Source organism: Gekko japonicus, unplaced genomic scaffold, assembly GCF_001447785.1.
Source record: "Gekko japonicus isolate JY-2015 unplaced genomic scaffold, Gekko_japonicus_V1.1 scaffold2017, whole genome shotgun sequence".
Taxonomy (NCBI): domain Eukaryota; kingdom Metazoa; phylum Chordata; class Lepidosauria; order Squamata; family Gekkonidae; genus Gekko; species Gekko japonicus.
Genome location: NW_015163662.1, coordinates 46,449 through 60,795, shown reverse-complemented (window position 1 = coordinate 60,795; position 14,347 = coordinate 46,449). Strand labels below are relative to the sequence as shown.

Genomic DNA, 14,347 nt, shown 5'->3' with positions numbered 1-14,347 from the left:
CAGACAACTGCAGCAACCATCTTGCCAGCAGCAGTTTTTGTTATGGGGACTTTCACATTACCTGCCTACCCTGAGGAAAATTCAGAATATCCGAACCAACTGGGAAGTGGCAAAGTTAATTGCTTGTCCAGTTCAGCTGTCATTTATACAAACCCCTAAATATTTGAAGTCTGTGTATGTTGCCTTCCTCTTCCCCCCCCCCATACAACTGTAAAAAAATTAGTTACGTCATTTATAGTCCACCTTTCTCACTTGGACTCAAGGCAGATTGCACAGAGTTTTGTTTTAGTTTTCTGTGGATAAAAGATTCCAAACCTTGTGAGGAGTCATCTGAATGGTGTAAGTAGGGAAATAAGGGCCCCGCGGGCACCAGTTCTCTGGTGGGGACAAGTTAGGACCTCTTGAGTGCCTCCTCAATGATGCTTACAGAGAAAACGAATAGGCTTTATTCCGCTTTTGCGAGTCTTACAGTCTTTATTCATTTATCCCATCAAATGCTCAGAGCAGAGGGCAGACAAGAATCCTGATGGAAAGAAGAGGGCCATGCAGCGGCGGCAGCGGCGGCAGCTGAGCCGGTTGTTGCTCCCATTGCGGCGGCAAGGGCAGCTGCCACGAACCCCTTGGAGCAGCCTGACACTGAGTCGGACAGGCCTTCAGTCCAGCGGGGTCAGCAGCACTGTCTGCTCAGAAAGGCAGCGGCTCTCCGGAGTCTCAGGCAGAAGGTCTTCACATCACCTCCTGCCTGGTCCTTTTAACTGGAGATGCCGCGGGGGATCGAACCTGGGACCTTCCGCATGCCAAGCAGAGGCTCTACCTGCAGACACTTTAGGGCTGCCTTCGGTCCCTCCACTTCTTCCCCCTCCAGACCTGTGCAAGTGGGAGCCTGTGAGGCAGGACCAAAGTAGAGACGGCCACAAGGAAGGCATCCCATTCAAAAGTGATTTAAAAATTCTGCAGGGGCCTGATCCTGAGTTCTCATGATCCAGTAAACTCGTCACACAATCAACGAAGGAAATCAGGTTGGTCTGACAAGATCTGTTCCCGGATCACTCTTCCCCAGATCACTAAGTGGTCCTTCAGATGCCTACAGATCGATCCTTTTAAAATCTGCTCTAATATCTTCCCAGCAACAGAAGTCAGACTGACCGGCCTGTAGTTAACATTCACTCTCCTCCAATCTTGTGGCACCTCCCCAGTCCTCCAGGAGGCCTTGAAGATGATGGACAGAGGCTCTGCAAGTTCCTTAGACAGTTCTTCGCGCACTCTTGGGTGCACACTGTCTGGCCCAGGAGATCTGTATTCGTCCAGTGCAGCCAGGTGCCTCTCCACAACCTCCCTGTCAATGTCAACTGGACACTCAGGTGTCCTGTCATGTCCTCTACCATCTCTAGATGGGCTCGAGTTCTTCAGGGAGAAAACAGAGGCCAAAAAATCCATTAAGCCTGTCTGCTTTTTCTCTGTCCTCCACCAAAGCTTCTCCTTCTACTCCCGAAAGTGGTCCAATTGCCTCTTTTACCTTGCGTTTGCTTCTCACATATCTTGTAGAAGCTTTTCTTATTATAGCGAGCCCTCCTGGCCAGACCCAACTCATACTGAGCTTTCGTTTCTCTGATGGCTGATCTGCAGTACCTAGTAACTCTCATATACTCCTCTTTAGAGGTCTGACCTTCCCTCCATTGCCTGAACATTTCCTTTTTCTCCCTTAGCTTATTCTGGAGCTCTCGGTTCATCCACGTCAGTTTCTTGGAGCCCCTACCATGTTTCCGTCTTGCCGGAATAGTGAGGGCTTGAACTCGCAAAAGCTCATGTTTGAGAAGAGCCCACCCTTCACTCACTCCTTTCCCTTCCAGCACACTCCTCCATGGAATGGCTCCCATCAAGCCCCTGAGTTCGTTGAAGTGGGCCCTGCGAAAATCTAACCCACGAGTCTGGCTATGGGCTGCAAGGAAGACCATACAAACTGGGAGACTCAGAAACAAAAAGCAAAAACTGTCCCGGGAGCCTGCGAGGGCTGGGTCCCAGTCTCCCCGGTAATTCCCGAATATTTCTGGGATTTTTCGGGACCATTTTTTTTTCAGTTTTCAAAAAAAAATCCTGGATATATTTGGGATGTCGAATGTACCTGGAAAATACCGATTCAGCTCTGGTGCCTCCAAACACACACACAGCTAATAGTGACCATGAAGTTGGCATCATGTCTTCAGTGTGGCCCGCAGTCTTCCCAGGCCCTACTCTGGTCTCACTCGGGGTGTGCAGGTTTTTCTTCTTGGTATTTTTCCATTCAGGTCTGTTGGCCCAAAAAATTTTCAGGATTCCTAAAGGGGGAAAAAACTGGTAAAGTATTAGAATCCAGGATTTTTCGGAAATCCTGAATTTTTTCAGGTCCAATAGACCCAAACCGAAAAACATTGGGGGGGGGGGAGCAGCAAAGTTGCTAAAAAGAGCTAAGAGTGTCTTACCTGGACTGCCCATCAGAGCCTGCCCAGGAGCCAATCCTGTGTGTAGACCGGACTGCCCAGCAGAGCCCACCTAGGAGATGATCCTGTGGGGAGAGTTCTCGCTGCAGGCTCTGCTGGGAAACTGTTTTGTTGGTAATTCCTGAATATATCCCGGATTGGGGGGGGGATTTCCCCCCAGTTCTCCCGAAAATCCCAGATATATTTGGGAACCCAAAAAAATACCCCCAAAATACCAATAAGGTGTTTTCTGAGTATATTTTTGGTTCTGGTAAAATATCTCAACCATGTCGAGGAGGCTGCAGGCAGATGTAACATCAGAACCAAAACTGCCTTTCTCATGTTCAAGTAACAGCTGGCGCTAAAAACAGACTGGTGGTAGCAGAAAATTACAAAGCAGCACATTGAAAAGGGAAGGTAGAAAAGGAGGTTCAGACTCAGGTAAACTTTCATAATGTACTCCTACTCTTTTCTAGGTGCTGTACATGACAACAGTGCCTTTTGACCCTGAAGGAATTTTGGGGACCATCAATTCTGTCATCATGGCCTTTTTGGGACTTCAGGTACCATCCATCTCCTCTTGATCTGCACAGGCAGAGAAGGGCCATTTCCACCTGGGAACAACAGTCAGGTCGCATTACTGTAAAAGGCAGGAATAGTCTTAGAATTTTAGAGGTTGTGGTTCAATTTCGGGCACTTGCTGCATCTGTAAGCATAGCTTAATGCCTACTTTGCAGGGGTGGCACCCGGCTTCTTACCCCTGAGTCCTGATGACCACTTTTCTAAGGTACCCAGGATTCATCTGTGTTCTTGGGGGGGGGGGCAGTAAACCTCAGCACACATCAGAGAGTACAGAGGAAAGCTGGCGGTCAAAAACGGAGTTACCCTGGCAAAGAAAGGGGGTTGAAGATTCTGCAAGGGTGCTGCTGTACCATTTTGGACCACACTTCAGATTCGAAAGGCATTGGTAGGCCCCTTCCCTGAAGCATCAGAGAGGCTTTTTCACCACGATCTTGGCAAATTAGACAAACCTCTCAGTACTTTTTAGTTTGGATCATCTTCAGTTGTTTCCCCCTTTTAGTGCATCAGTCCACTGTAGGCTCTTGCTGCTTCTAATTTCCTACTTTTACTTTTAAGGCAGGAAAAATTCTCTTGTTTTACAAAGACCAGCACCAACAGATAATGCTCCGCTTTTGTGTTTGGAGTATAATAATGGTAAGTCACAAAGATTACCCTAATGAACCTTTAGTTCAATATGTTAACTCCTTGATGCTCTCAAAGCCTGTGTTATCTTCTGGAAAACTTGACTTAGAAGAACTATCATTTGCAGGTCAATCCCAAGAATACTTTCCTGGGAGTAAGCCCCACTGAGTAGACTTCAGTTGGATTCTGAGTAGACCTGCTTAGGATCGTGCTGTTGCTGCTCCTGTGCAGTAATTTCTTCCTTGAAACCTCAGTTTCAATAGACGGGGCTGTACAAGGACTTGGAGTCAACCTGCCCAAGTCTGGACTGGCATTAAACAGAGCCAGTATGGCTGCAGCACAAACTCAAGAATCAGGCTGGTAGTTCAAGATGGGCAGCCGTGTTCATCTGTCTGGAGCAGCAGAAAAGAGCAAGAGTCCAGTCGGATACGCCTGATTCTTGAAGACTAACAAAATATGCGGCAGGGGAGGAGCTTTCGTGAGTTGCTGCTCACTTCTCCAGATCCCTGAAAGCTCCTCCCCTGCCACATATTCTGTTGGTCTTCAAGAATCAGGCATGTGCAGAGATTTGCATGCTGAAGCCAGCTGAGGGTGTTCAGCACGAGTGTCTAATTTCTAGGGAAGCCAATGCAGAGATTTGGGAACAGGACACATTTTGGGCTTTTCAGAACACAAACAAGGAGAAACCCCACAGCAGAATCTATTGGCAAGAGCCCTTCTGGTTGTGGAGGGGGTTCTGGTTTCTGCCTCCATTCAGCTGTCCACACACGCAGACAGCCATGTGGCAGGTGTGCAGAAAGGAAACATCCCTCTCGGGTTCCTTGGGGGGTCCCAGCCAGAGCCTGGCAGCCTGAAGGGCTCCGGCACCACTCAGAGGCCTCTTTTGCAGGGCGCCGTCTCTGCTGCCTTGACCAAGTGCTCGACCGAGGAAGGCGCCATTCCTGTGAACAAAAACCTATGGTGAGTGAGTGCCCACAAAAAGGCCGCTAGTTCTCTCTGTGCCGGTCCCTGGGGGACTCTGGCTGACCCACCCCTTGGACTGTCCCTGCAGGTCGATCTCCTACGTGACCACCCTGAGCAGTTTCGCCTTCGCCCTTCTGCTGCTGGTATACGGCCTTGTCGATGTCAAGAGGGTGTGGTCAGGGGCTCCCTTCTTCTTCCTGGGTGAGTTCCCACGGCACAAACAGAAGGTCACAATGGAGAGAGGAGAGGAGAGGGTTCAAGGCTTGCTTGCTTGCTTGGGATCCCACCCCCACCCCCGCTTTAAAAGTGCAGTGGCAATTCAATTTTTTACCACTGATACTCTTGGCTAGTTTCTAAACCAGTGATCATAGCTGAATTAATTTGGGAAGTGAATCACTGCCTAGTTTTTCAGATTGGTGCCACTTGTTCCCCTCTGCCTCACAGAACCTGGTGGCCTGTGTGATAGGCGCTTACGCCCCAGTGGTCCAGAAGCCGTCGGGACCAGCACCGCTCTGCCTGGGATTCCCCCTTAACCTCCAAGCCCTCCGCCTGGAGCATGTGGCCACATCCATGGTTCTTCTGGCAAGGGGAAGGAGCAGCACGCTTCTCAGGAGCGCGGGCCCCACAGAGGAGCCCCCGTCCTCTCAAAATCACCTTCCCCGGGCCGTTGTCCTCCCTGCAAGGAGCGGGGTCAGCTAAGCAGATCAGTAGCCCCAAGAACAGTATCAGGTGCTGCTTTCACTTCTGGTTTCTTTTTTTTTAAAAAATAGTAAGAGTCAGTTCCCTTGTCTTCTGCACATTGATTAGTTTGGCTCTGGTTCATGGCAACCAAAAGTAAGAGATACTGAAGGAGACTGGTTGCAGCTGGCTGGGAAAAGAGGGCCAAACATGGAGAGGAGCAATGCAGACTATAAGTAGCCGTCCCTGCATGTCCATGCTCCTTGCAGCCTGGAAGTCACAAATAGGGGTATTTTTGGGGTATATTGAACCTGGAAAATATCAGTACTTCTCGATATTCCTGAATCCCAATACTGGTATGGCATTCGTATTTGTTAAATACTTGGGATCCCCAAATTTTTTTGGCTCCATTGTACCCTATGAGGACTATTATAGTCAATGGTCCCCATAGGGTATAATGGAGAATTGATCTGGGGGTATCTAGGGCTCTGTGGGGGTGGTTTGTTGAGGTAGAGGCACCAAATTTGCAGCATAGCTGCTGGTGCCTTTTTTCACACACACCCACACCCCAAAGTGTCAAAAAGAGACTGAACAGGGGGAGGTCCGAGTCTGCGAGCCCCAAAATGTGCCCCCGTCCTCCATTATTTCCAATTGGGGGGGGTATTTAAAGGGAATATTTTCAGGCTCAGCCATTTTGGACAGCTTTAGACAACACCAAGCTTTATGTTTGGTTGAAAAAATATTTGAAAAATACCGATATTTTCCAAGTATTTTTTCGGCTCATTGTTGCCAAATGCACACCCCTATTCACAAATAGTCTCACATATTTATTAAATTTTAAACTGCCCTCCCCTGGAGAACCTGGGCTCAGGGCATTGTACAACGTAAGTGGGAATGGGCTGCAAACTGTGTCTGGAACCCCCCTCCCCCCGGTGGTGGCCGAGGGTTCTGCAAGTGAGCAGGAACAGGCTGCAGTTGGCTGGGGGGGGGCTGCCTCTTCTGCACTGGCTGGCCGGCCGCATTCCTGTGGTTATGTCCGCTGTCCTAACAGGTCCTCTTGGACAGAATGGCCGTAGCACGGAACTGTCTCTCTAATAGTGTCTTCTGTCTTTTAAGGCATGAACTCAATTCTTGTCTACGTCGGCCATGAAATATTTGAAAACTACTTCCCATTTAAGTGGAAGATGCGGGATACACAATCCCATAGCGAGCACTTGGCTCAGAACCTCACGGCGACTTCTCTGTGGGTAATTATATCCTATGTACTCTACCGCAAAAGGATATTCTGGAAAATCTAATGAAACATCCAAGGAAAGGCAGAGGACTAAGCAGCGAAGGCGTGCCAGCGGAAGCATCCTCTCCAGACGCCACACTGACGTGCTGTTTTTTTAAAAAGGGATCGTGTGTTTGGTTTACATTCCAAATAACCTTGAACTGTATATTGAAAGATAAACATTTGTTGACTGATGTCCCATTTGTTAAAGCCTTTTTCCAATTATCTACATATATTTGTTATACTATTCCATTTCTAAATAAATAGACAGCTCCTAGGCAGAAGGATGTTTGAAGATCTGTTGTATGTACGTATCGTGTTTTTGAAAAGTATTTGAACTATATCTTGGTGCTCCACAACGGTCAGGATTAGAAGAAGAAGAAGAGAAGAAGAGATTGGATTTATACCCCGCCCTTCACTACCCAAAGGAGTCTCAGAGTGGCTTACAAACTCCTTTCCCTTCCCCTCCCCACAACAGACACCCTGTGAGGTGGGTGGGGCTGAGAGAGCTCTGACACAAACTGCTCTTTTTCAAGGACAGCTGTGCCAGAGCTTGTGACTGACCCAAGGTCACATCAGCAGGTGCAAGTGGAGGAGTGGGGACTCAAACCCGGTTCTCCCAGATTAGAGTCCGCACACTTAACCACTACACCAAACTGGCAAGTCACGTGCTGGGGCGGGGGGCAGCCGTTCCATTGGCCAGGGCGAGTCAGCTCCGCCCAGAGCCTTTGGTTCTCTTTCGCCAGGCCAGGGTCTCTGGGGAAGACAGTGTGGCTTTGGCCCCCTCCTCCTGGCCCTTTGTCTTCCTGCATTCCAATCCCCACCCATGAAAAGCCTCGCCATGAGCCTGCCTGGCGGGCCATAGCGAACGGGCCTTTCTGCAGGACTCCCGGGCAGGTTGCAGGACATGCCAGCAGCTGCTCTGTCCTTCATGCTCTCATCTCTGATCTCCTTTGGCCACCAATGAGAGAGAGATTTTCCCTGATCCAGGATTATGGTTATGGTTAAAAAAGATACTCAGGAGTCTAGTAGCACCTTAAACACGAACAGCATTTTTATTCCAGCATCAGCTTCTGTGAAGCAGCCTCTAGGCTTCTGCAGCCAGGCTGGAATCCAGGGCACCTGCATGCCCAGCACACGCGCGCGCGCGGGGGGGGGGTCGGCTTTGAAACAAAAGTGCAGGGATCAAGTACTGGACCCATGGGTTTTTTGGGTTTTGTTAGAAAATGTCATTTTATTTGCAGTGAAGTACAACGCTAAACCCCCCCCCCCCTCCAAAGAGAGCCGCCTGCCCTCTCCTGGCTGGTGCCAGTGGCTGGGACTCAGGACAGTGTTTGGAGCAGCAAGATCTTCTCGTTAATGCAGAATCTGTGCAAAACCATCATCAGGTTCTCTCTGCAGCGGGACACCTGGCGCTCCATGGCCAGGCGGAAATCTTCCTTGACGCCTTTGGTGATCCCCCTGGTCACCGTGTGATGCCTGCAGTTACCAAAACACAAGATCATCAAAGAAAAAGCAGTTATGGCTTCTGATAAAATAAATTTGACATGACGTATTAACCTAACAATTTTAATTTTCTTTTTTAAACCTAGGCATACTTCCACGTATCGTTAGGACAAAGCTGAAACTGGTTTTGAACGTTGTGAGACAGCACCATTAGGAAGTTACAGGATGCCGGGGGTGTCAGGCTGCTGCAAGTGGGAGCCCTGAGGATTAAAATCCCTCTACAAGGGTGTTCTCTGTCACCTGCTGCTCCCGTTGCTCCCACATCAACTTCTCTAGCAACTCCAAGGTGGGGCAAAAGATTAACCCAATCCCTGCAGAAGCCGAAGGCTCCTTGGCACCTCCGCCGGGGGGGGGAGGGGGGGAGTATCAGTGCCAAAGCCGCCAAGCACTTCTTCAGTCGTGTCGGTCTCTCCTGCCAACAAGCCAGTTGTTGTACATGAGGGTGTATAAAGTACATGACTTTATGCTGAGGACTTGAGGTTCTCTCTGGTCACGCAGCAGCCTTCCACCAGACTCTGGACCACCCGCCACGGTCTCCCAACCCATCCCAAGGCCTATGCTAGATGGGCTCCAGCGGGTAACCAGCAGGAGCAAACCTTGCCGTGAGCAGGAGACGGCAGAGCGGCAGCCTGCAGGAGAGCTAGCCTAGAATGTCAGCCAGGCAGGCAGCAGAGAGACAAGAACGGGGAGCCCCAAGGAACACCACTGTGCAGAGACGTTGGCTTCATGAAGCTGCTTTTATCCGAGACGTTTGCAACCATCTCTATCTGAGACCTAAATGTCTGAATTGCAATGAGGTACGAAGATCAACCAATATACAGCAACGTTCAAAAGGTGTGTTCTGAAATTAAGCCTTCTGGCGCTATTGAACACACCCCAGGCTCCTTAAGGTACTAGAGCGTGCGGCAGAGGCTCTAGAAATGAATGAAGCTCATTTACTTCTTGTGTGTGTGCCGTCAAGTCACATCTGTGGCAACCCCTGGTGGGTTTTTCAAGGCAAGAGACGTTCAGAGGTGTTTTGCCATTGCTTGCCTCCGTCTCATGTGACCCCGGTATTCTTTGGCGGTCTCCCATCCAACTACTGACCAGGGCCAATGCGGCTGAACTTCACGCTAGCCGGGGCCATCCAGGTCAGGGCATTCGGTTACGTCTATTCCACTTTTCTCCCAAATTGAGGACCCAAAGTAGTTGGCAACACTGTACTCCCTTCTTCCATTTTATCCTCACACTCCCCCCCAACCCCCCCCCCCCCCCCCGGAGGGAGGTCGGATGGGGCGGCTTGACTAGGCCAAGGTCAGCCGGCGGGGGTGTTTCACGGCAGAGCGGCAACTTGGGCTTGGGCGTCCCAGATGCTAATCCAGCATGCGAACGACGGTGCCCACACTTGTCTGACACTGCTGGGCCCTGCCTTTTCGATGGCTCCATCTTAATCACGCAGCATTCTGAGAGCTGTTCTGGCCTCAGCTGCAAAACAGAGGGTACAGTCTAGGCTTGTACTCAGTGGTTACTAGCAGAGTGCTGCACCAAACAAAATTTTGTTTGGAGACGAAACACATTGATGTGGAAAAATAGTCAAAGAAGGTACTGGAACAATAATAAATACATTTAGCAACAAGATGCCCACCTTTCACTACATTTATTGACTCAATAGCCACAAAATCTAACTGATGCACCATTATTATTTAATTGTATAGAGATCCACTAGAAAACTGAAGAACATATATATGCCAGCAATTTATGGGGAGAAAACAAAATGAACAAACAAACATGGCTTGCCAAGGAATGTAGCCACAAATGAAAAACAAACAAAAAAAAATGGATAAAACTACAGCATTAACCAAGGGCTGATCACCATGGGCAGGAAAACATGTTGACAAAAAGACAGCACACTATGAGCAGGGAGAGCCCCTGCTAGGTACCTGTCAGCAGTCTGTATGCTGGGCTGTAGTACAGGTAAGAATTCCTGCTGCAGTAACCCCAGCGGAGGGCTAGAAGTCCTTTAAGAAACAGCAAACAGCAGCATTCAAACACCCACACCAATGTCACGTGAGCCACAAAAGTCAGCGCTCCAGAGACAAAGAAAGGCAGAGGGGCTCACCCGACTGCAGGCATCACCGGGTAGAAACTGACGAAACCTCTTCCTTTATTTAACACTCCACATTAAATGGAGTATTTAAATGGAGTACTGAAGATGTCTTTGCAGGTTAAAACTCTGAACTACATCATACTGTGCTTTTAAAAACAGGAACAGTCCAACATTTTAGTGAAACTATTTCTGGATAATGGTTGTTGTCAGTACTCGTGAAAGGTTATTACCTAAGCATTTCATCTTTCTTTGAAGACCTCAGCTTTTCTTCCCATATCTGATGGGGTCCAGCCGATACTTACTGACTTCATTAAGAGCCTGAGGATTATATTATTACTGGAGAAGCAAGCGGCAGAGAAATTTGGACTCCTTCAATTGAACCCTAATTTCTCCATCACAACTTAATGCAGCTGTAAAAAAAAAAAACTATTTCACCTTCCTTTATCCCAGAAGACAGCCCCCTACCTGGGTGTCAGTTGATCTGACCACATGGACCCATGCCACGATGACCTTGAGACTAGACTATTATAACGTGCTCTACAAGGGGCACAGTTGCAGTTAGAGGGTAGGTGGGGAGCAGGCATATCACACCCATTCTGCAATCACTCAGTTGGTTACCAATCATCAGTTCCCAGGTTCAGTTCACTGTTCTGGTTACCACCGACACAGCCCTTCGTGGGTTTGGGCCCACCGACCTGCAGGACTGGCCTCTCATCTGAACAAAGCCTTCCGAGGGTGCCGTCCCGCAAGTGGCCGCTGCCTGTTCACACAAACCCTCTCTGTGGCACCCCCCACCTCGTGGGACTGCCTCCTGGGTGGGATCAGGAAGGCCCCCACGGTTCGGTCACTCTGCAGAGTGTGCGGAACAGAAACATTCAGGGGGAGATGGAGGGAGGGACTTGGACTGCAGTAAAAGGGCACCACTCGGGATTATGCTTTGCTAAGGGAAGGGGGGGCGGGGGGGCTCTGCGGCTGCTGCCGTGCTCGCTGTGCCTGGGCACCTTCCTCTAACTGCACTGCCCGTCTACCTCTGTAACCCGCTTCTGGCACCATCGTATTACACGCCTTAGGCAGGTTTTCTTGCACTGCTTTCCGCACCTGTAACCTTATAGTCCTATTGGAGGTATTGTGCTGTCCAACTGGATTGTTTCCTGTGTTTTATAATCTGCTTTGAGTCTCAGTCAGAAAGACAGGGCACAGGCAAAGAAAACAACGCTGACAGGCTCCCCCCAACACGGACGCGGCACGATTGCTTCAGAGGCACATGGAAACTGTATTGCCACATCAGGCTGCCTTTAAGAACAGGGCTACGCTGAGCACTGCAATGTCATTGTGCCCAACACCCGCTTGACAGCCCCCTTCTCTGTTGCAAGGGTGGATGGGTGGGTGGCATGTCCAACTCGACCAGCCTCTTTGAATAAAACTAACTTTCCTGCCACTTTTTAGGTTGTGCTGAGGCGTGTGTGAGGGGGAGTTCCCAGGGAATACAGACTAGCTGGTCAACGGAGAAGCCCTCCGTAGCGTCTGGACCCTTTTGTGCTAGATGTCCCCGTGCTCCGCATCTATGAGACCAAAACAGTAGCTGCCTTTGCTCTTCTGACACTTGTTGAATGTCAGAAATACACAACCAGCCAGTCTGAATCACAATGATGGAGCTCCTTCAGGCAGCACAGCCTGGGGAGCCACCGCAGTGACAACTAGACTCTCCACCCCTAAGTCTTCCTTCTGCATTCATTCTCCGGTACACGTTAATGCTGCAAAGTAACCCAGTCCTCCGGGATGCCCCAGACTGAGTAGCTCCCACTTCCAAGAGGCGGCGAGACGTCTGACAAGGACAGAAGTGCAGCAGACTGTGCGTCTCACACACACACAGGTGGACTAAAACACACGCAGAGAGGAGATGCTGTTCTGTGTGACACAAATTACTGTCACCACCAAAGAGAAGCGGTGGGAATGCCCCCCTCCCCCGGAGGCAGCTGACCTGTCCCCCAGGGCCACCCCACTGCTGTCCCGGGTGAGGGGAGCAGGAGCTCCCTGAAGGCCAGCCGAGCGTGGGGCAGGGCTTGAGCTCCCGTGAATCATGGCTCACTTCTTCAGACCCACAAAAGTGACTCCCAAACACTCCTCCCCGGCCACCTATTTTGCTAGTCTTGAAGGTGCTCCTGGACTCTGGCTCTTGCCTGCTGCTGAAGACAGACGAGCACGGCTAATGAGAGGGAAACGTTGGGGAGCCCCAGCTGACCCCCCCAAGCTATAAATTGGCCTTAGAGCCCTCCTCCCAGGACCAAAAAATCAGAAGACCTGCAAAATTCTGTCAGAGCCCCTCACAGAGAGCAAGTCAGAAATAGGCCATCGGCTCCTTCCGAAGAGGCCCTCAAAAGTCCGCAGTGGGCAAGGAGCACTGACCAGAGAATGGCTCGCGCCAGCCACGGGCTCCTGCAGACCACCCCACCCCCAGTTTGCTGTGTCCATTTGCTCCTGCTGCGCTATTTCACTGCACTCCTCGAGAAAACTGCAGCACTCTTTGCTTTTGTGATTTCCTGAATGTCCCCACCAATATCCTATTTCTCTATCCTAGCTGACAGGAGCTTACTTGCAAGGTACTAGTTAAAAATGCTCATCTGGACACATGTCCAGTTCCCCCAAATCTCAACCAATCCACATTCAAGCACAAAGGAGCAACTTTAAAGTATGAAGAAGAGCCGTAGGTGTGGCTGAAGACCCAAGGAGCAGGAGGCCTCAGAAAGGCGAGCAGAAGAGAAGAGCCTCCTGTTGCCCCTCTGACTTGTGAACAGCCCCACACAACACGCAGCCCTCAGCAGTTCCTTCCAAGCCCTGGCAGGACAGGACCAAGGGGCAGGGCGAGGCTAGCATCCTCATCACTACCAGCCACCCAAAATGCTCAGGTGCTGCTAAGCTCGGCTCAGAGACCGAGGGCCGCACCTCCTGCCAGGGGCTGCAGGCTTCCAGGGGGAGAGACAGGCAGTTGCAGCAACACAACCACCACAACCCGGGAGCCTCGTGGCATCTTGAAGACTTCACATTTTATTTCAGCATACATTTCCACGGACTTCCATTTGCACCTGCCAAAGGCGCTTGAGTCCACAAAGGCTTATGCTGGAAGAAAATGCCGTTCGTCTTTAAATGCCACCCGCCTCCCGCTCACAATGGAAGGCTCCACTGGAGACTCAAGACAACCGGCCGTGGAACTGTCAGGTGACTCGTCATACGGTCAGGCCCTTCCACGTATCTGAGCAGAGCAAGCATGCTGGTGGGCCAATCAGGTGCCGCCTGTCCTTCAGGAGGCCTCCAGACCAGAGCATTTCGCACCTTTGCATTCACTGACTGTCCTGGGAGGCTTGGGGGGGGTGGGGGGGTGGTTACTGCTCACTGTTGTTTTATTTTAATGCCCAAGTAAAATAAAAACTCCACCTTTGCCATGGCTTTGTGTTAATTCACTGCCGGCCTAACCTAAAGCAGGGGCAAGTGAAAAATCAAACCAAACCAAAAATCAAACCAGCTCATGGATACTTCACAGTATTGCTGTAGCCCTTCAGATTAGTCACACCACATAAAATTACATCCGTTACCAAGGAACAAATTTAACAGTAGGGGGGGGGGGAATGTTCTTCGTACTTTATTAACATTCCCTGATTCGGCAACAGTTCCAGGTTAATTTTTCCTCCTTCTTGGGTTCTTAAGTAGGCAAATTCTTCCAGCATATCAATATCTGGAGAAACTGTTCAGGTCCCAAAAGACACACTCAAAGGGGAAGCAAGCAGAGCCTTGCAGGGGAGATGCTCACAGGGCCTGCTCTGCGACTGGCTCCACACTCTGGCGCTTTGCTCCTGGAGGGCCCCCCCCCCCGCATCCAGCCCGACACACGGAGCACAGGCCCCTCCCTCGGGGGGCTCTGCTGTTCCCACGCATGCCATTAAAACGTGGAACTCGCGGCCAGAGGACCTAGTGATGGCCACAGGAACAAACAGCTGTAAAAGAGGATTGGTGGTGGTGTCTGTCCGTCAGTGGTGTCTAAAGGGAACCTCCACATTCAGAGGCACTAAGCCAGGAGGCCTTGGCCTCTATGCCCTGTTGTTGGCCGTGCACAGGAACGGGTTGGCCACTTTGTCAGAAGATGGGATTGCTAGATGAGATGGACCCTAGCTGGTCGGATCCAGAAGG

General features: G+C 50.4%; 2 protein-coding genes across 2 annotated transcripts in view; one reads left to right on the top strand and one right to left on the bottom strand.

Annotated features, from left to right (window-relative positions):
* HGSNAT (heparan-alpha-glucosaminide N-acetyltransferase) overlaps positions 1–6,905 on the top strand; it is a 59,315-nt gene extending 52,410 nt beyond the window's left edge. The window contains exons 13-17 of the mRNA XM_015407730.1: positions 2,933–3,019; positions 3,594–3,671; positions 4,549–4,619; positions 4,711–4,823; positions 6,417–6,905. Of these exons, the coding sequence (XP_015263216.1) occupies positions 2,933–3,019; positions 3,594–3,671; positions 4,549–4,619; positions 4,711–4,823; positions 6,417–6,598 (531 nt within the window). The 3' untranslated portion in view covers positions 6,599–6,905. The remainder of the gene's footprint in view (positions 1–2,932; positions 3,020–3,593; positions 3,672–4,548; positions 4,620–4,710; positions 4,824–6,416) is intronic.
* Positions 6,906–7,304: 399 nt separating this feature from the next.
* The window catches only part of INTS10 (integrator complex subunit 10), a 47,573-nt gene continuing 40,530 nt past the window's right edge, over positions 7,305–14,347 (bottom strand). Inside the window, 2 exon segments of the mRNA XM_015407732.1 lie at positions 7,305–8,052; positions 13,802–13,895. Of these exon segments, the coding sequence (XP_015263218.1) occupies positions 7,896–8,052; positions 13,802–13,895 (251 nt within the window). The 3' untranslated portion in view covers positions 7,305–7,895.